General features: G+C 44.1%; 1 protein-coding gene and 2 long non-coding RNA genes across 3 annotated transcripts; 1 reads left to right on the top strand and 2 right to left on the bottom strand.

Moving 5' to 3' along the window:
* The first annotated feature begins 543 nt into the window (after positions 1-543).
* LOC120725675 (outer dynein arm-docking complex subunit 3-like) lies at positions 544-7,233 on the top strand. The gene is made up of 5 exons (XM_040018656.1): positions 544-721; positions 1,904-2,025; positions 2,279-2,356; positions 5,117-5,302; positions 5,432-7,233. Exons 1-5 carry the CDS (start codon positions 673-675, stop codon positions 5,609-5,611), a joined length of 615 nt encoding a protein of 204 aa, XP_039874590.1. The 5' UTR covers positions 544-672; the 3' UTR covers positions 5,612-7,233.
* Positions 7,234-15,805: 8,572 nt separating this feature from the next.
* On the bottom strand, positions 15,806-19,470 carry LOC120725678. The gene is made up of 2 exons (XR_005694175.1): positions 16,896-19,470; positions 15,806-16,825 (listed from the first exon to the last, which is right to left on the bottom strand). It is a non-coding gene; the product is annotated as an uncharacterized LOC120725678 (long non-coding RNA).
* Positions 19,471-19,727: 257 nt separating this feature from the next.
* On the bottom strand, positions 19,728-20,232 carry LOC120725679. The gene is made up of 2 exons (XR_005694176.1): positions 19,962-20,232; positions 19,728-19,924 (listed from the first exon to the last, which is right to left on the bottom strand). It is a non-coding gene; the product is annotated as an uncharacterized LOC120725679 (long non-coding RNA).
* Between the last annotated feature and the right edge of the window lie 18 nt (positions 20,233-20,250).

The raw sequence follows: 20,250 nt of genomic DNA, 5'->3' as shown, positions 1-20,250 counted from the left end.
CACTCCATGACGTGCTGGTCAGTCACAGGAGCACACTTAATCAGACTGAGATTACCAAAAAGCACCACTGAATGGCACAGGAAGTGGCCATCTCCCTGTACAACTCCTCCTCTAACGCACTGTAAACACTGCAATAGTTGCAGTCTTTTGCGCACACTCTTTACTACTCTGTAATTTTCTTTGTCAGTATTCTTGATATTTATTTATAATCACCTCTGTTCATTCTTGATATTTATAACTGAGTGATCTGTATATATTAGAGCTATTTCTCAGTATTCTGATTCTGATTAAATAATTAATGAAACATTTAATGAATTAATTAATGGACAATTTAATTCATTCATTCAAGTCACTCCTGGCCCTCCATAATAACAAAGGCATGAATGTGTTTTTTGCACGTTATCCCAGTTTGATCCTGTCTATGTAACGGATCTGGGCCCTACAGCTTTAAGCAGCTGCGCGCTCCCGCGGACGGCAATCACTTTCTGGCACAACACCTGAACTATCGCGAGACTCAACGATCCTTACTGGAGTGAATGGAGAATGACGCGACTATTCATTCAACGAGCCCTGGTTTGGCTTTAGGTGTACACGTTGCTAGGCAACACTGCGACCAACTCCAACAGAAACAAAGGCTTCGTTTTCCGCCACTGACTGAAGGAAGTCACAGCGATGGCAGCTGAACACATCACGGGGCTGAAGCGGAAAATCAGACTGCTCGGTAAGTTTGTTCGGCGGGTTTCAGCTCAGCTGGAGGCAGCTGGTGCACCTTAGCGGCTTGTTCCGCTCTTCGTGTTCCAGGTGTTGCATTTTCTGCAGTTTATCACAGATTTGAGCGATGAAAGAGCTCACGGATAAAGACGCTTGCTGTCTCCAGTTCGTGTCGATTACGACAAAGTTTCGACACCTGCAGCTGATCAGTGTCTTTAAATGAGCTGCAGAGAATGAATAAAACGACTTGTCTTCTAAAATTCTCAGTGCCCTAAACTGTGATTGATATTTTCAGCTGTAAAATAAATTGAATAGAATAGAATAATCCTTTAATTGTCCCACAAGGGGAAATTTGGTTGTAACAGCAGCCAAAAAGACACATATACAAACAAACAGTACACAGGACAGAAACATACACAATTTTTCTTACATATTTACATTAAGGACAATGGTTACTATAAACAGAGAGTACTGTACAGTTATTAAATTAAATAAAATTTAAACAACAATGTTATTGTTTGTATAGTCTCCAAAACACCTGGGACTGATTACTGAAGATAATGATTTGTTTTACACATGAGCCATAGCTTGATTCTCGTGACAATCAGATCTGTATTATGGAGGTTCTACTTCCATCCTGAATGATCGCTACTCCTCATCTGAAATCCCATCTAATGAATGTAAATCATACAGTCGCTGTGAGGTAAACACAGGCAACAGTGGTCTGTCTGTCTGAGGCAGGTGTACTTTAATTTTATATAAAACAGTGCAACCTTATTTTGGTTATATCGAGCAACAGCTGTGACCATCTGACAGGTACACTCAGGGTCCTGCTGAGTTCCATCTTTCTTTCATCAGAAGAAAAAAACGATGGCACAGAAACGCACAGGTAGGCATCCAGCTTGAGGATATTTCATTTTAACTTTATGAAGCATTTTACAATCAGCATGATTTACGCAGTTATCTCACACAGCTCTTTCATTACTCACATCTGTGATAAACTGCAGAAAGTGCAACACCTGGAACACAAAGTGTCGAGACGAAGCAGCTTAGTGAAAAACAGCAAACTGCCATTTAGGTTCTTAAATGAACTTTAACACTTATAATTGACTTAGAGCCGATAAATTCAGCAGGTGACTGTGGGTCACCTGTTTCTCTGTATTATTGTGGTGGTGATGAAACGTGTCCATAGAGGTGGAGAGAAAAGCGTGCTATGACAGACATGAAGCTGCCATCATGAAGAACCAGGAGCTGATCCATCAGCTGAGGGAGGACAACAGGAGGCTGCACAGGAAGCTGGCGGGAGCTCATGCTGTAAGATGGTCACAACACGAGCTAAAGATGTTTGAATGCTGATCTGAACTTTATTTAATTTAAAATAAAGAAGATAATAGTGCAGTCACACACAGACTGAGAAACCTGGCCTACCTAGCTGGAAGCCATTTATGGTCCTTATGAAGCTGGAGACAACAATCCTCCTTCTTTTCCTCTTTTTTAACCACGTTTATCTCACTCAAAAAATGTGTTTTAGAATTCATTTTTGGTGACACTGGTGTCTGCCTCTTAGCGTGATGAGCAGGTGATCAGAGCGGCCTTTCAAAACAGAGCAAGGGAGAGGGAATCCTACCGCAACAAGTCTGTGAAGGTGAGAGGAAGCCTGTGCACGCACCCTGAACTCCGATTTTACTTGAAATGCAGTACTGTGAAGAAATAAGTCCGCCAGTGACTGAGCAGCAATAAGCTGCAGCAATGTTTTTGTGACTTTATCAATCTGTCACATCACTGTGGGGCAATTTTGGTCCACTCTTCTTGACAGCACTAATTCAGATTCGACTTCATTAATCCCCAAAAGAGCTTTTTGCTTGCAGCTTACACATAACACACAGTCTTTACTAGCTTTGATGCACAGTAAAGCTGAGATCAAGAAAAATAACATAAGGATGAAATAAATAAATAGAATAACAAGGAGAAATGTACAAGAATAAACATTCACAGAAATATTCATCATCTGTCAGCAGTAAGTAATCTAAGAGCTGAGAAACGAGGATTTTAGGTTTCTGCATTTTAATGAAGGACTTTAAGTTTAGTTTATTCTACACTGGGTCGGGTCCAAGGTCACGGCGACCAACTTATTAACAACACTGCCGAGCGAGTTTCTATCCTTGATACATACTGAGCCAGCATATAAAAGAAAATCTTCAAAGACTTTCAATAAATGAACAATAAAAATGCCATAAAACGTCCCCACTAACACATTCTCTGTTGATCCTGTTTTATGATGGAGATATTTGTCAAAGGCTGTGCCGAGATATTTATAAGACTGCACTATTTCACAAATAACACTGGCTTTATACTCGGGGTTACGCGTCTGAAATCAATGATCATTTCTTTTGTTTTTGACACACATTTAGCTCCAGATAGTTATCATCACACTACTTCACAAATTCAGGCGAAACAGGGCCGTGGACAGACTCAGAGGACAGTGATATCAGGCAATTATAAATCTGTCCTCAGAAGAAGTCCTGCAGCTGTCGGCATACATAATAACGAGAACACATCCCTGAGGGGAACCAGAGCATGACACAGTCCTGCTGGACATTTGTTAACGAGGACTTGTCGACTCGTCAGTAGGAAGTTTAAAGTCAGCATCAGGAGCTGTTCTGGGAGTTTGGAACGTGAGCCTGCGTCTTATTAAAAGCAGAGAGGTCAGCAAACAGAAGTCTAACGTGAGGACTGGATTTTTTGAGGTGCTCTTAGACAGACTTTAATATAAAGGGTTTAGCATCATCAAAACTTTCACTCTGCTGATGAACAAATTACGAAGGATCAAGTTTACCATTAATGGGGGATCAAATAACACTTTAAAGATCTTTTCCAAGGTTTTAATTACTAGAGTCATGTAAGCGCAACGTGAAATCATTTGAAGTTTTGGTTGTAGGGATAGGTACTGCGGTTTGCACCATTCATTTCTGCAGAGCTCTCTGAGCTCTGCAGCACCTTGATTCTTTGGTTTTCCAGTCGTTCTATTGGAAATGGTGCTCATCCCGATCAAACTGGGTCATCAACATTATCGCGTTGATGACCCAGTTTGGTCCGAGCTTTAGCTGTGGGACAGATGGCCTCACACTGACTCTGGAATACTTGGGTATGTAGAGGTGTCCACGGTCCACTCAGTGACTCGTAGGTCCCTAAATCATCAGTCCTCCACGGCCCTTAACCTTTAACATGCTCACTAAGGTGTGCAGACTATCTGCTAAAGCTGTTTTGGGTTTGTCGTGTCCAGCTGTGTGGCACACAAGATTTGGACCCAAATGCAGGACAGGAAAGGAAATAAACTCAAAATACAAAACAAAGGCTGGCCAGGAACAAGGGTCCAAAACTAAAGAGCCAACAGTTAGAAGACACGCAACCATGAGAGAGGACACAACAAAGAACTGAGACAAACTGAAGGAACAAATAGGCATGCCAGGGAGGGCAGCTAAACCTAAGTGAGAAAACAAGACAAGGAATGTAAAACTAAATACAGAGCACAAAAGACAAAAAACCCAACAAGGTAAAACAAATAACAGATCTCAGGAAATAAACAGACTTGACACAGAGAGTGCAGGAGGCAGGAAAACAAACTCAGGGAATTACAAAGGACAGAATCAGGGCTGAGAATAAAAGAGAAAATGAGCTAGAATACCAAACTGAAAAAGGCAAGAAAAAAAGAGCAAACTAACCTTCCTGTCGTGATCGGGTCAAATCGCGCCGATTTACGACTTAAAACGCTCATAAATATTGTATTTTACATGTGATTGCCTCCAGGCCTTATGACATCCTCCACACTATGCACTTGAACATGTAAACGTGATGAGCACTTCTTTCAGTGAATTTTGAGTGTTTTAATCAACCTTGAATCTGTGGAGTTCCCGGTAAAAAGTGACCACCATAGGAATTTCACCTGAATTTTGGTGAAAAATATTTGTTATGCTAATTTAAGAGCTGATAAAACAGACTGGGAGGGGGTGCACAAAACTGGAGTGCTAAGCAGAAAGACACACAGGTGAAAATCCAAACCAAAGGCTAACAAACTGAAGATATCTAACAATGACAGCAATAAACAAAAACTACAAAAGGAAAAAGACTGACTGAGAAAAAGGATCATGAAGGGCTTTTGCAGTTTCTCTGAGCTTGTTGTGAGTTCACTGGAACGTCCTCTTCTGTGAAGATTGTGTTAACATACCTGAATTCTGTAGACCTGCTCACACCGATGATGATCAATCAATTAAGTGTGATTACTTACATTTTTAATTCCTGTGGAAGCAGCAGGGTGTTCTTAGTTCTTCACAGGACTGCACACTAAATCTGTTGTCATGGTCCGCATGCATGACTGCACTGCATTCCTCCTCTGCATGTCTCACAGGAGATCATTGGAACACTAGACGACTGCGTGCTATCCAACAGGAAGCGTCTTAATGCCCTAAAACATGGCACTGAGATCTATGAGAGGCGCCGTGAAGAGCTGAAGATGGAGTACCGGAGAATGAAACCAGAGCACAGTGTAGCGCCCCCTGGTGTTCGCACTTTGAAAAAAGAGGAGAATGCCATGGTAGTTACCTCTCTGATTCAAAAACAAAAAAGTGTCATTGCCTCTGAGTTTCTTTTTATATGGTTCTCATTTGTTATAAGATGTGCAGGTCAAAGGTCACAATGAGCAATGATTCGTGTTTGTCTTCAGAACTTGCGGGTCCTGGAGAACAGTCTGGAAAAAAGCCAGTTTAAGTGCAAGGAGGCCGAGAACATCATGATTGACTACCTGAAATTAAAGAGTCACTTACAGGTCAGTCCAGTGTTCCTCGTAAAACGCAAGACTTTGTCGGCACCGTCTCCTGTAACGGTTTGTGTTATATACTTTTGAAACAGTCACTGCAAAGCTGGTCTCTGAAAATGGTTATTTTGGTCTTTGCTCTCAGCATTAATTCTGTTTTAGGCGTTAGCAGACACCTGCATGCTCGTACCTGAGCACAGTCTCTTAAACACTTCCTGTAAGATCTCTGTACTCTGCAAAATCTGCTCTTTGAGCCTGACGTCATTAGCCGTTTCTGGGTCCAAAGTCAAACGAACACTGCAGCATCACTGAAAGTTACAAACTGTCTAAAATCTTTCATCTTTAATACAATGATCAGCGTTGCTGCTTTATAAGGTTTAAATTAAGTTTAACATCCAGGCATCCATGAAAACAGGATTTATTAAATTTAACGGAGTTAGACGTTAGCAGTAAGTTAGCTCGGTAGTTTCCACCTAAACATGATATAGCATGTTCTGACTGAGAGATTTCAAAAAAAATAAAATAAAACGTACAGCTCTGCTTGTTAAGTCAAAAGACATGACGTCGTGGTCTCACTCCAAGCGCTTTATTTGTTACGCCATGTTTTACTGCTCACACACAATAACAACAACTCACCGTGGGCCGTGGTGTGTGTGTGTGTGTGTGTGTGTGTGTGTGTGTGTGTGTGTGTGTGTGTGTGTGTGTGTGTGTGTGTATAGTGGGTGTTGGTCTGTGTTCGTTGTCGGCTCGTCTGCGTTCTATGGTGTTCCGTTCCTGTCTCTGCGTCTCTCTGCCCCACACCCCTTTTGTATGCTCTCAGGTTTGTCATTTAGTTCTCCCAGTTTAGGTTTCTTCAGTTGTTTTCTCATGCTTTGTTGTCTGTTCTGCCACTGTCACCTGTAAATAAACCCTCACTCATATCATCAGTCGGCTGCCTGCATTTTGGGTCCTCCCTTTCATTCCACAACACGACTGCTGCTCCAGCTGTGACAATACGAGCCGTCCAAACATGGACCCAGCAGCATCCGCACCTTCCCAGGAGTTTCGGGAGGAAGTAATTGACTCTGTTTCAAGGTTGGTTAACCTGTGGCTTGAACGTGAGGGAGAGGAATTTCACCGCGCTGTAGAAGCCAGGCTATAGCAGCTAATTTCTGCTCACTCCTGGCTACTCGACTCCCTTCACCCACTCGCACAGGACTTTATTCGGAACGAACTCCATCTTCACCCTCCAGCTGCTACCGCTTCCCGACCCAGCCCGGCGGTGAATGTTTTGCACTGCCGGCCGGGCAATCTGCGGCCCGGCCCGCCGGATGTGGAATTACCCAGCCAGTCAGAGCTATCTCCGAGAAGGAAGCGACGTTCACGACGCCATCCACAGCCGGGCCCCGAGAGTTCTGAGTTGCCGGCTGTGGTGAGTAGAAAAGACACTCTGTCTGTTTCGCCAGACCTTGTGACTGTTTATACCAGGGCTGTGTTTTTTGAGTTAGCCGCCCGGCCTCAAGCTCAGTTAGCCGCCCGGCCTCCAGCTCAGTTAGCCGCCCGGCCTCCAGCTCAGTCTCCAATTCCACCACCGTCGTCATCCCAACCATTATTTCAGTCACCCTCAGTTCAGCCTCCTGTTCAGCAGCCACTGGCCCTGCATCCTGTGTCACTTGCTACTCCGGTACAACAAGCTCAGTCAAATCAATCTGAAAGGAACTGTGTTTCATCCATTTGTTCTAAGCAGAGAGACAAATCTAATAATAATGTAATCATTCCTAAAAAGCTGGCCAGTTCAGAGACTGTGACGCACTCCAAGGCCTCCCCAGAGGCTGGGTTTCAGCCCTCAGCCCACTCTGGACCCCTGGAGGCTAGGAACCCAGCTGAGGACTGCACCGGCTGTCACTGCCTGAGCAGAGTCAATGCTCTGCGCAGCTGCAGTCTGCTATGTGTTTGCCAGAGGCCACCGTGCCTGCTGGTTCTGATTTGTCCCTGCCAGAGGCCCGTGCGCCTACTGGCTCTGATCTGTGTTTTCCAGAGGCCCGTGTGCCTGCTGGTTCAGCCCTGCGTGTGCCAGGGGCCCCTGTGCCCGCTGGTTCAGTGACTATTTCCGCTGGGGGTTCTGGAGAGCTCGGCCAGCACTTCCTCATCTCCGCTGGAGGGTCCGAGGGGCCCGTTCAGCCGCCTGTCTCTGCTGGAGGGTCCGAGGGGCCAGTCCAGCCTCCTGCTTCGCCAGCTGGAGGGTCCGAGGGGCCTGTCCAGTCTCCTGCTTCGCCAGCTGGAGGGCCCGAGGAGCCCATCCAGCCCCAAGACTCGTCAGCTGGAGGTTCAGGGGAACCTAGCCAGCTTCCTGCCTCGTCAGCTGGAGGGCCCGAGGAGCCCGTCCAGCCGCCAGCTGCAGCTTCATCCTCGCCAGCTGCAGCTTCATCCTCGCCTGCTGCAGCTTCATCATCTTCGCCTGGTCCGGCTCCGGCTTCATCATCTTCGCCTGGTCCAGCTCCAGCTTCAGCGTCGCCTGGTGCGGCTTCAGCATCCTCAGCGTTGCCTGGTCCAGCCTCTGCTTCTGACTCGTCTGGTCCAGCCTCCTCCCTTGCCTGGTGCTGCGGGGGCCACGCCACCTTCAGGTCCCAAACTGCCGCCTCGACATCGGCGGTCATCTGCCAGGCCGCTTGTTGGGCGTCATCGTCGATATGGACGACCTCCCAAACGCCGTCGCTACCTTCCGCGCGGCCAGCCTCCGGACTTGTGTCGCCGCCGCCGTTGCTGTCCGCACGGTCGGCCGCCTGAACTGTTTCCCCGTCGCCGCCGTTGCTGTCTGCACGGTCGGCCGCCTGAACTGCTTCCCCATCGCCGCCGCTGCCGTGTGCACGGTCGGCCCCCTGAACTGTTTCCACTTCGCCACCGCTGCCTTCCGCGTGGTCGGCTTTTGGATCTGTGTCGCCAACGTGGCCGGCCTCAGAAGATGAATTGTCCTGGACTTCTGAGTTGTCAGCCTCCGGGCCGGCCTCCTGAACTGTGTTTTGTTGTCTGTTCTGCCACTGTCACCTGTAAATAAACCCTCGGTGGGAGGTATTATCCAGCACTCTTTAGTTTGGACAACATTCGCCTGTCAGACACCACCCTAAGGGAGTCCAGCTCCATCCCCACAACATTACTGGCCTGGTAAATCAGTTTATTTACACTTAGACTTAGAGCTTTTATTGTCATTGTGCGGTTTCTTGCACAGCAAAATTGGGTAGCTGGACCACAAAGGCGCACAAGTAAAGAAAAGAAAACAATATGCAACGAGGGAAAAAAAATAAACAGCAATATATATGCACCCATATATGTGAGTGAACTATATCATGGTGTATGCGTAGAAACATTGAAACAGAAACATCATGCGGATGTAAACAAGGGCAGGTATATAATATAATATAATAAATAAATAAGGGTGGAGGGGCTATCATTTAGCGTGGGGATGGTAATTCCACTGAGACCAAAATATTGCTCATACCAAAGATGTTGCACATGAGCCAAAAATATTTCACAGAACATGGAAAGAATGAGATACTGCAAATTGTTGATTAACAGCAGTGTCAGAGGGGTTTAATCTGTTGGCATCTGCGAATGATGTATTTAATTAATTCATTTTGTCACTCCGGGCCCCTGCATGTATTTGTTTTGTTTGTTTCTTTGTTCAAATTCAAATTCAAATTCAAATTTTATTTGTCACGTACACAGTCATACACAGTACTATATGTAGTGAAATGCTTGGACAACTGCTCGTGACCTAAAGAAAACAAAAAAAAAGGAAAAGGCTATGAATAAGATAGGAAATAAATATGAAAAATTAAAAAGGCTAAATTTAACTAGGAAGGAATAAAATATAAATTAAGGTTAAAAATGAAATAACTGTACAACACAAATTAGAATGAAGGGTAAATTTAACTGGGAGAATAAGATAAAATATATAAATTAAAGTTGAAAATAAAATAACTGTACAACAAAATACACAATATAGAACTATATAAGAATGTATGAAGAAATATAAATAAATATATACACAATAACAGCAGCATATACACAATAACAGCAGCGTGATTTAAGTAATGAAGTGAAAACAATGTCCAGAATGTCCAGTGTGTGTAAGAACTGTATGTGTGGGTCAGTACTGTGTGGTGGTGTGATTGAGAGACCGTATCGCCTGCGGGAAGAAGCTCCTCCTCAGTCTCTCTGTGTTGGTCTTCAGGGAGCGGAATCGCTTTCCTGACCTCAACAGAGAGAACAGTCTGTTGTTGGGATGGCTGAGGTCCTTCATGATCTTCCTGGCCTTGGTCCAGCACCGCCTGCTGTAGATTGAGTGCAGGTCAGGGAGCTCGGAGCGGATGGTGCGCTCAGCTGACCGCACAACCCTCTGTAGAGCTCGTCTGTCCTGCATGGTGCTGTTCCCGAACCAGGTTAAGATGTTTCCCGTCAGGATGCTCTCTATGGTGCACGAGTAAAAGTTCCTGAGCACCTTGGAGGGCAGTTGGAAGTCTCTCAAGCGTCTGAGGTGGTAGAGACGCTGACGGGCCTTTTTCACCACGGTGTTGATGTGACAGGACCATGACAGGTCCTGCGTGATGTGAACTCCGAGGTATTTGAAGCTGTCCACTCTCTCCACTGGGCACTCGTTGATGACAGGGGTCTGGTAGTTCCTCTCCTGCTTAGTGCTGAAGTCCACTATCAGCTCCTTTGTCTTACTGACGTTTAGAAGGAGGTTGTTCCTCTGGCACCAGTTCTCCAGATTCCTAATCTCCTTCAGGTAGGCCGTCTCGTTGTTATCAGAGATCAGGCCCACCACGACGGTGTTGTCAGCAAACTTGATGATGGTGGTGGAGCTGGTAGTGGCCACACAGTCATATGTGTACAAAGAGTACAGCAGGGGGCTCAGAACACACCCCTGGGGGGCTCCAGTGCTGAGAGTGGTGGAGGCTGAGAAATGTCCGCCCATCCTTACTGCCTGTGGTCTGCCAGTTAGGAAGTTGGAGATCCACAGACACATAGATGAGCTGAGTCCCAGATGCTCCAGCTTGGTGGTGAGTGTGGAGGGAATTATGGTGTTAAATGCAGAGCTGTAGTCTATGAAGAGCATTTTAACATAATTCCCCCTTCTAGTGTCCAAGTGAGTGAGTGATGTGTGGAGGAGATGAGAGATGGCATCGTCTGTGGAACGATTTGGACGGTAAGCGAACTGTAGTGGGTCCAGTGTGTCTGGTAGTGAAGAAATGATGAAGTCTCTGACCAGGCGTTCAAAGCACTTCATCACTACTGAGGTGAGGGCTACAGGGCGATAGTCATTGAGAGAAGCAGGGTGGGGTTTCTTCGGGACAGGAACAATGATGGACTCTTTGAAGCATGTGGGGATCACCGACTGAGATAAAGAGATGTTGAATATCTCAGTGAACACAGGAGCTAGCTGGTATGCGCAGTCTCTTAGGATACGACCTGGGATGCCGTCTGGTCCTGCTGCTTTCCTGGTGTTCACTCTCTTGAAGGCTCTCCTTACTTCATGCTCGGAGATGATGAGCACGTTTCCGGTGCTGGCAGTATCTTCCTGTCTGCAGCCGTTAGCGCCGCTAACACTAGCATTGTTGGAGTCCTTAGCTGCAGCCTCGAAGCGAGCATAGAAAGTGTTCAGCTCGTCTGCCAGAGTCACGGCCGCGTTCGTCATACCGGTTGTTGGTGCTTTATAGTCCGTTATTGTCCTTAGTCCCCGCCACAGGCTCCTAGAGTCACTCTGTTGGAGTTGTGACTCTAGTTTCCTCCCGTAGCGCTGCTTCGCCTCTTTTTATTTGTTCTTGTTTCTAATGTCTCTGTAAAGCACTTTGAATCACCTTGTTGTTGAATTGTGCTATACAAATAAACTTGCCTTGCCTTGCCTTGCCTTTCACCGCCCTCCGCACGTTATATGACGCGGCTTTGTACGGGTCCATGTCCCCCGTCTTGAGTCCCGTGTTGTAGGCAGCGGTGCGGGATCTCTAAGTTCCCTTTGCACTTATCTCCACCCCCTGCCTAGAGACAGCCAGTTTGGCCCCAAGATGGCAGTGTCAGTGAGTGTGCATGAGTTTCTCTCCAAGCCATGTATGTTTTAATGTGATTATATCACAGATTCAGACATTGGTCTTAGTAAGCTGGAGTTATCTGAACCTTTTTTTTTTTACTACAATCAACTAAACCTGGCCTGCTCTGCTTGCCTTCTCTTTTGGCCGAGCCTGCATCTCCAGCCAGGCCTGCTCTGCTAATCCAGCTTGCTCCTCCAGCTAACCCTCTTCTGCTAAGATTGCTCCTCTGGCTGAGCCTGCTCTGCTAACGTGGCCTGCTCCTGCTTTTCAATCTGTTTTCAGGGTGTGACATAGTACAATTATAGCTTCTCTGAAATGGTAAATGGCCTGTATTTATATAGCGCTTTACTAGTCCCTAAGGACCCCAAAGCGCTTTACATATCCAGTCATCCACCCATTCACACACTGGTGATGGCAAGCTACATTGTAGCCACAGCCACCCTGGGGCACACTGACAGAGGCGAGGCTGCCGGACACTGGCGCCACCGGGCCCTCTGACCACCACCAGTAGGCAACGGGTGAAGTGTCTTACCCAAGGACACAACGACCGAGACTGTCCAAGCTGGGGCTCGAACCGGCAACCTTCCGATTACAAGGCGAACTCCCAACTCTTGAGCCACGATCACCCCTGTAAGTATTAGATATTGTAAGAACAGCACTTGAAAATAAATTTCTTTTTCTTAGCATTGTATATTGAGCTAACAATGGTGTTTTGACACTGTGACACTGACACTGTGGACACTGTTATCAATATTATGCAAAAGCTTGGTTTCAGTACAGATATGAGTAGTTGGATTAAAAGCTACTTAACAAAATGGACCCAGTTTGTTTGGTTTGATTCTGTATTGTTTGGTTCACTCATACTGAATAAAGGGGCTCCACAAGGGTCTATTTTAGGAACCTTCTCTTCTTTCTATATGTAAGCAGATGATACAATTCTATATTCGCCAGCACGTTCTCTGATGAAGTATACACAAACCTTCAATCTGATTTTGTCACCTTTGCGATTGCTTTTTGTGATGCAAAATTAGTCCTGAACGCTAGCAAAACCAAAGTAATGTTTTCCCATAAGTCAGTGTCTGAAGCTCCTAACATCAAAACTGTGGAAGGTGATACCATAGAGGTTGTTGACTTGCACAAATATCTTGGTATTTGGCTTGATAAGGATCTCGACTTTAAACATCATATTACATATTTGATGAAATATTAATAATAAAACATTGATTTTAAAAAGCCCAAATTCACTTTACAGTTTTGTATAGATTAAAATCTGGTTTCTCTATCACTTCCTGTAAGCTTCCACCATCATCCTCTAAAATATGTACATTAAGCACACGTGTAGTCTAATCTTATGCGAGGACAGTCAGCTTTTCTCTTTTCTCATAAATGATATAAAGTGTTTAATATGAACTGAAATCTATGGGGCCGTTGTGAAATAAATTTCTGGAGTTTCTTTTCTTAATGCGTGTTTGAATATATTTCTTTTTGTTATCAACAAACTGAACTGAGTTGTTTTCATTCAGTGTTTAGGATAATAGGTTTTCCCTTAACTTTGCACTGTTTGTAAGGTAATAATAATAATAATAATGGATTGGATTTATATAGCGCTTTTCAAGGCACCCAAAGCGCTTTACAATGCCACTATTCATTCACTCTCACATTCACACACCAGTGGAGGCAAGCTACGGTTGTAGCCACAGCTGCCCTGGGGCAGACTGACAGAAGCGAGGCTGCCATATCGCGCCATCGGCCCCTCTGGCCAACACCAGTAGGCGGTAGGGTAAATTGTCTTACCCAAGGACACAACGACCAGGACAGAGAGCCTGGGGATCGAACCGGTGACCTAACCGGTGACCTTCCGGTTACAGATATGCTTCCCAACCCCCTGAGCCACGGTCGTCCCATAATAAAGCAAGCAGAGGTAAAATGTTAGATATCAGGAGAGAGACCAGCCCACCAGAAAGAACTTACGTGTAATTTTAAAATACTTATAGACCAAGTACTTTAAGGTCATTGTGATAAGATAGGGATGGATTATTCAAGACTTAGTGTGTGAGGAGCAGGATTTTAAATTCAATTGTGTATTTAATAGGGAGCCGATGAAGAAGAGAGAAATATGCTCCCTCTTTCTAGAGGATGGTCGGTGTATTCCAACCCACCTCTGGCGCTGGTGCCCTACCCTCAATTTTAAATGCATATAGATACTGAGGGTTTTCGGGAGGAGCCGTGCTGCTCTCTGAGAGGAAGCAGGAACCATGCTCTCCTGAGTTTTAAATGCACTTTAGAACAGCACTGTGATGGACCGAGTTGAAAAACAGGAGGAGTCCCAGGAATTACTAGAAAAATATAGTTTCCATTTATTTAACCCCCAAAAATTATATTTACAAGACTAATAAATGTTGAACTCATAAAAGAGGTCAAAGAAACAAAACTGAACTCAGGCAAAGACTGCAAACTTAACAAACCAAATGACTGCCCAAACATACATAATTGACCTAAACATGAAATGACATACAAGGGTATATATATATATATATATAATGGCTGATCAGACCATTGTGACACATGAGGGGTAACAAACAAACACAATCATAAATCACAAACGATGCAGTACAATCTAGTTTGTTAATAAACTAAACACTAAAGAAGAAAACCAAAAACCCCATTAAACCCTAAACTCAAATATTTAATTAAATACAAATACTTTGTTTTTAAAGTAAAGAAAACACACATTCCCCCCGTTCAGCAGGAAGTGGTGGTGTGGTCCAATTATCTTCCTTTGTATTTAATGGTTTCAAACCCTGGCTACCATCTTTTGTCCAGCAACTCCCAGGGATGATGGCAGGTAAGAAATAAAAAGATAAAGGTTAGTCAGAAAGCAAAGAAATGTAGTATGAATACATAAGTAAACTAAATGTGCGTGCTTACAAATAGAACAAATGTATCCAAACCAATCAATAAAGTTATTGGCAACTAAAATATATTACTATGTTCAAATGAAGAATGAAAATACAAAAGTTACCGACTTTAGAGTGTGGCCACGGGTTTGGCCATCACAAGCACACAGCAACACTACATATGAGCGGGCGGAGGGAGGTTTGGGGTCTTCACTCACCCCGGTTCTGTTAGCCGTCAGGGCTGGGGGGCTGGGAGGAGGTGCTGGCCGTCAGATTGGGGTCTGGGATGCGGGGCCTCCCTGCTACTGCAGATAAGGAGGTGGTTCGCTTGCCTCCACCCCAGAGAGAAGGGTTAAATCAGCCAGAGGGGCCGATGGCGCGATATGGCAGCCTCGCTTCTGTCAGTCTGCCCCAGGGCAGCTGTGGCTACAACTGTAGCTTGCCTCCACCAGTGTGTGAATGTGAATGTGAGAGTGAATGAATAGTGGTATTGTAAAGCGCTTTGGGTGCCTTGAAAAGCGCTATATAAAATCCAATCCATTATTATTATTATAAATCTCCTGGGTCTAGGTGCGGCTTGCCCCTCTGAGGGCGGGGGTACCTGGACCTGGGATATAGAGTATGTTTGGGGAGTGTGACTGTCTGTGCAGTGTCTATTTGTGTCTGTCTACACTGTTGAAATCTCCCAATTCTTTGAATCTTTGGGCTGAAGGAAGGACAATACTCGGTGTATAAATGCTCAATCAACAATCATTTATTTCCATACAATTCAACACAAAGAGCATTTAGAACCATCATGATGGGGAGACATGCCTGAAGAGGGTCACAGCAGTCTCAAAATGGTGACGGGTTGCTCAGCTTTTTATAGTCTCTAGTGGCCCCCACCTAGTCGTAAAAGCCTAAATATTCACATTCTTTCTCTTTTACGGCGCCTAAGTTATGACCTCGGCAGTTGTTTCTCTGCTTTCTGCTCTTCTGAAAGGTGGGGGTATGGAATGTGGTCTGTCTATCTCCCCTGTCTTAGACACAGAGTCTCCTTCTCTTCATGATTCAACAATAGAACATGTCAAGAAAACAGTGTAACACATTCCCAGCAGATCAAGGATACAGAGTGATGCACATTTATCTAATGAACTAATATGTGAATATGTTCTGTTAACTCAAAAGTATAATGAGAACTAAACTACATACAGCTCACACACTCTATATTAAAGGGTATAATATGATCTACAGCAGTATTCTAATTCAACTACTTTGATTACATACATAAGGTAACATATGATAACAGAATAATATCACAATTCCCCCTTTGATCTCTTTTCTCAAAGAGATCACTTACAACATACACTCCAGCATTGCAAGGTCCAGGTCTTCTTGATCCTGAGGCCCTCTGTCCCCCTTTAACGGGTGGACCATATGTGGGATGACCTCTGTGTTTACGCAGTTCAGATGCAAGCAAAGTTAGACTTACGACCATAACAGCAGTTACAGATGACACTCCCATCACTCCCCAATTCTCCCACAGCTTTATTTTGGTGCTCCAGTTTTCCACCCCCTTTTTAATGCCCCCTTATACCTTTCAAATGTACTTAGACTAGAACTTCTGCCTAAGGAGCTTTTAACCTTTATTTTTATTGCTGCAGCTACCAGTGTCTTAAAGTTGGGTGATTCTCAGCTTCTTTCTTCGACCTCCGGGGTTAGACCACCCTTTAGTCATTGCACAGTTCTGGGGATTATTCTGCCCCGATTTCAAACAAGGATCTGTGTGTTTTGGGGTCACCTCCATGTCCCCCTTTTTGCCAAGAGCCTCTTGAACCTCGTTGGTCTGGTGTTCCTGGTTTTCGCCAACCCCTTCATGGTTATTGCTGTGTTTGTGGGATCCATGTTCTCCAGGAGCCCAAACGCCATGACACTTGACCCCAGTTGCTGTCTCGGCAGTCCCTACATCTGTCTCTGCTGTGAAGGGTCCTCACATCTCCGTGTCCCCGTCTGGTGTCTGTTCCTTTCTCTGCAAGAGACCGAAAACCAAAACACTTCTCTCCCTAGCCTTGATAATCTAATATTGTTATCCATTGTTGTTCTAATGATTCAAATTTGGTTTAAAATATTATGTTCAGGACTCTTTGACCAGGGACTTATTCTAATCATGATCTATGTGTGTGTAAAAGAAATCAAAAATTAATGAACCATTTCTAAGTCTAACACCTTATATGCTTAAGTTTTGCCATACCTAAATTATTAAACACACAAATAAAGTCATCAGATGTTCATAAAACCATTGTTTGATGTTCGGACTCAACTTCCCCCTTTTTGACACACTCCCATGTGTCAATTCATTGGAGCTAGACAATTAAAAGAGAAAGTTAGTGACATCATATCTCAGAAAGTATCAGAAATTCTTCTCTCGAGTACCGTTGCTCCAGCCTTGTCATCCCTGAGGATCTTCAATCCCGGAAATTTCCCTTCTCCCCATGTAATAAAGTCTGTCATCCTTCCATGCCCTGGTAGCTGGTCCATCCAGAGCTGTAACATTTTGAAATGTACATACAACAAGCCAAACCACACTTTGGTCACACCAACCCTTTTCTGCCCTGAAGATGTCCAACGCCATCTTAGTCTGGACCAGGGTTGTAATAGTTTTGCAATTTTCATTAGTTTTTATTTTTATTTAGCTTCGACTTCAGATTTTCAATTTTATATCAGTTTTAATCAGTTTTTACCAATTGTTTGCTAGTTTAGTTTAGTTTTGATTAGTTTCAGTTATAGTTTTAGTTGTGTCTGCAATAATTAAGTGTAGCAAAATCCCAGTCCCATCATATCAGTCATGCTCTTGTGCTTCTCCTTGGGTATTGTGACTATTAACTCTTGCAGCACCGGGTGCTCCTAATTTTGGTTCAAGTGAATTTATAAACTTTGTGAAGGGAATTGACTCCTCTGCACACTGGAATAAACATAATCAACATGATCCACATTTTACTGCGTGTTATCTCACCATCTTATTGATTCAAATGCTCCATCCTTATTTGGTTTGCGACATTATGTTTATCCACTCTGTCCCTAAATGTTTGAAGAATTTTCAAGTTTGGGGTCAAATTTTAAGAATTTGACCATAAGTGAAAGTTATGGTGTTATCACCCCCTTCGGGGCTTACCTTTCCCAGTTTTGATGATATTCCTCCCTATTTTTTGCAAATACCCCCTGTTGGTGGCGAGAAACTGTTGGTGTGGTCAAGTGGGTGCTATAGAAACAAAAGCTCGGGACAGAACAGTTATCAGTCATGTACTTCATACAAATTTTGCATATATTGAATTTCATATCGATCCTCTGAGTGTAATGGTACATTTTAATTTGAATTTATCCAAACTAAACACAATATTTTTCTTTATTTACTTTGCTCTTGTTCTTTTGCAGTACCACATCCTATCAAATGTCCCTGTCAATTATATTCTACATTTAATAACTTACTATTTCAAGTGAGAACCTAAATCACGTGGACCAATGTTTATTATTGCATATCTCTATTCTGAATGTGGCAAGTCATTCATAGGTATTGTTAAAGTTTTGGCGATTTTCCTCTATAAAATTTAATTGACTTTTTACAGTGGCCTGCTAAGGTTAATAGTAACATATTCCAGTCATGAGTGATATCAAAAGTTTTCTCCACTGTAGCATTTGGCATTCCCAATAATATAACATGATACCTTAATCAAAACACAGCTAATATAGCACAGTTGTCTTAATGCAAACATCAGTAACTCAGAATTAGCAACCAAAGTGTTAAGTCTGCAGTTCATACTTATGTGAAGCTACAGTCTCCTCCTCCAGTCTCTCTTATCCTCCTGCTCCTGAAAAAACAAAACAAAGCGAAGCATCCACCCTTCTCTTGTCCGCTGGGTGAATTGTTTATTGGCATTTACTAATCCTAAAGTGGGTGCAGTCATTGTCTCAGTATCAAGTCAGTCAAAGCTTTTAGTCGTCAGTCCATCACAGTCCATTCACATGCATACCTCCACACACATTCATACCAGATGTTGCTGATAATGGAGTCTCCCGCGCAACCTATTCAAGCATCCATCACCAGCTTTAAATCTCAATCGTTCAGGCCTGGTTTAAAGAGCTGATTGTTAAATCATGAACTCACAAAATATCAACATATCACCACCGGTGGATCACACCTCTCAGATTTTCTTATCTCAGTGCACTGTAACAAAAACGAAAACAGACATAACCAACAAAATACTACTAAAATAACACAAACTAGGGCCCGTTGCAGACATGTCCAAGCATAAAACTATCCCTCTCTCGCTTACGAGAAAGAACACAAGCCAAAGCTCACTGATAACATCAAGCTAGCGCTAAGCAAAACCACAAAGTCAACCAGAAATTCACAGGAACGTTTTGCTTCCTGCCGGGACAATATTGTGTGGGAATGAGAACCTTTTGTTCCTCCTTGAATTAAATCTCAATCACAGAAAATGCCGTACTCCGACCTAAACTTACACTATTAATTCATCATTTTTCACTCTGTGCCACTGTTCCTCATCAGGGCTGTGTGAAGCACAGCAAAGAATTCAGTCAAGGCCTTGAGCCATAAACAGACATCACGCACAGACACTGTTTTCATAACCAAACCGTTTTAGACCTTATTCCTAAAATCTACATAAATGCCCTCTGGGTGACATATAACACATTCTAAGTAATCAATGGTAATCAATGGCTCCTCATAAAATTTATGTATTGGGATGTTTGTGTGCAGCATTTTGCATATCAGCATAAGCAAAGCATTCTTCATTGCATCAGCGTATGTGTGTGTGCGTGTGGATCACTCTTCATTGCACAAGCGTGTGCATGTGTATGTGTGTGTATCACTTCTCAGTGAATCAGCATTCCAATTTGTGCGTGTGTGTGTGTGTGTTTCTCTTCATTCTGAGTCAGTGCATGTAGATGTGTGTGTTTGTGTGGGTGTTTGTGTTCATCACTTTCCTGTTCTGGTGTTCTGGGTAAACCACGGCCTGAAGCATGCCCTGGGGTCCTGCCCTCCTCCTTTTCAGTTATTTTGCGACCATTGCTGCTGCTGCTGCTCAAAGTTCAGTCCGTCCTGGTTCTGACCCCAATTGGGGCAGTCCTTTCTCCAGTGTCCATGCTCACTGCAGGTGAAACCTGCATCTTCTCCTGTGTTTTTTGTCCATTCTGAGGTGCCTTCTGACCTCAGTTACTCCTCCTGTCTCGGTCACGCCCTTTTTCGCCGCCCGATCATCCGTGTTGGTCCATCACTGTCCTGCACAGTGTGAATGCAAAGTTATCAAGGTCAGCATTCTTTCGCTCGGCCTTACTTTTCATTCGGGCTTGGCGGGCGTCTCGTCACAGCTCTGTCAGCTGACGCAGTCTGGGAATTTCCCCCCGTGTAGTGAAACGGGCTTTAGGTTTAGTGCTCTCCGTCTCTGCTGCATGAGATCGCATTCCTGCAGCACTGTTGACTTTTCAGGTCGTTGTTGTGGGTCCAGCTGTTGCAGCATTTGGTCAGTGTCACGTATGGGGGAGAGCAGGAGTCCAGTCCGCCTCGGCTTTCAGGGCGGCAAAGCAGCCTGTAATTAAACATAAAGAGAAAAAACAAAAACAAAACAAAACAAAAACAAACAAAAACAAAAACAAACGAACAGGAAAATGATGTTGTGTTGGCTGTTCTTCAGAGAGGGGAGAAACAACGGGGCCAAGCCCTGTGTCAGCCTTCTCTCCCCCCTTTTTTTGTTTTTTCTCTCCCGATATA

Source organism: Simochromis diagramma, unplaced genomic scaffold (genome assembly GCF_900408965.1).
Source record: "Simochromis diagramma unplaced genomic scaffold, fSimDia1.1 OVJJ01000631.1, whole genome shotgun sequence".
NCBI classification, from domain to species: Eukaryota; Metazoa; Chordata; class Actinopteri; order Cichliformes; family Cichlidae; genus Simochromis; species Simochromis diagramma.
Note: the sequence above shows the minus strand (reverse complement) of the source record. Positions and strands in the feature narration are given on the sequence as shown.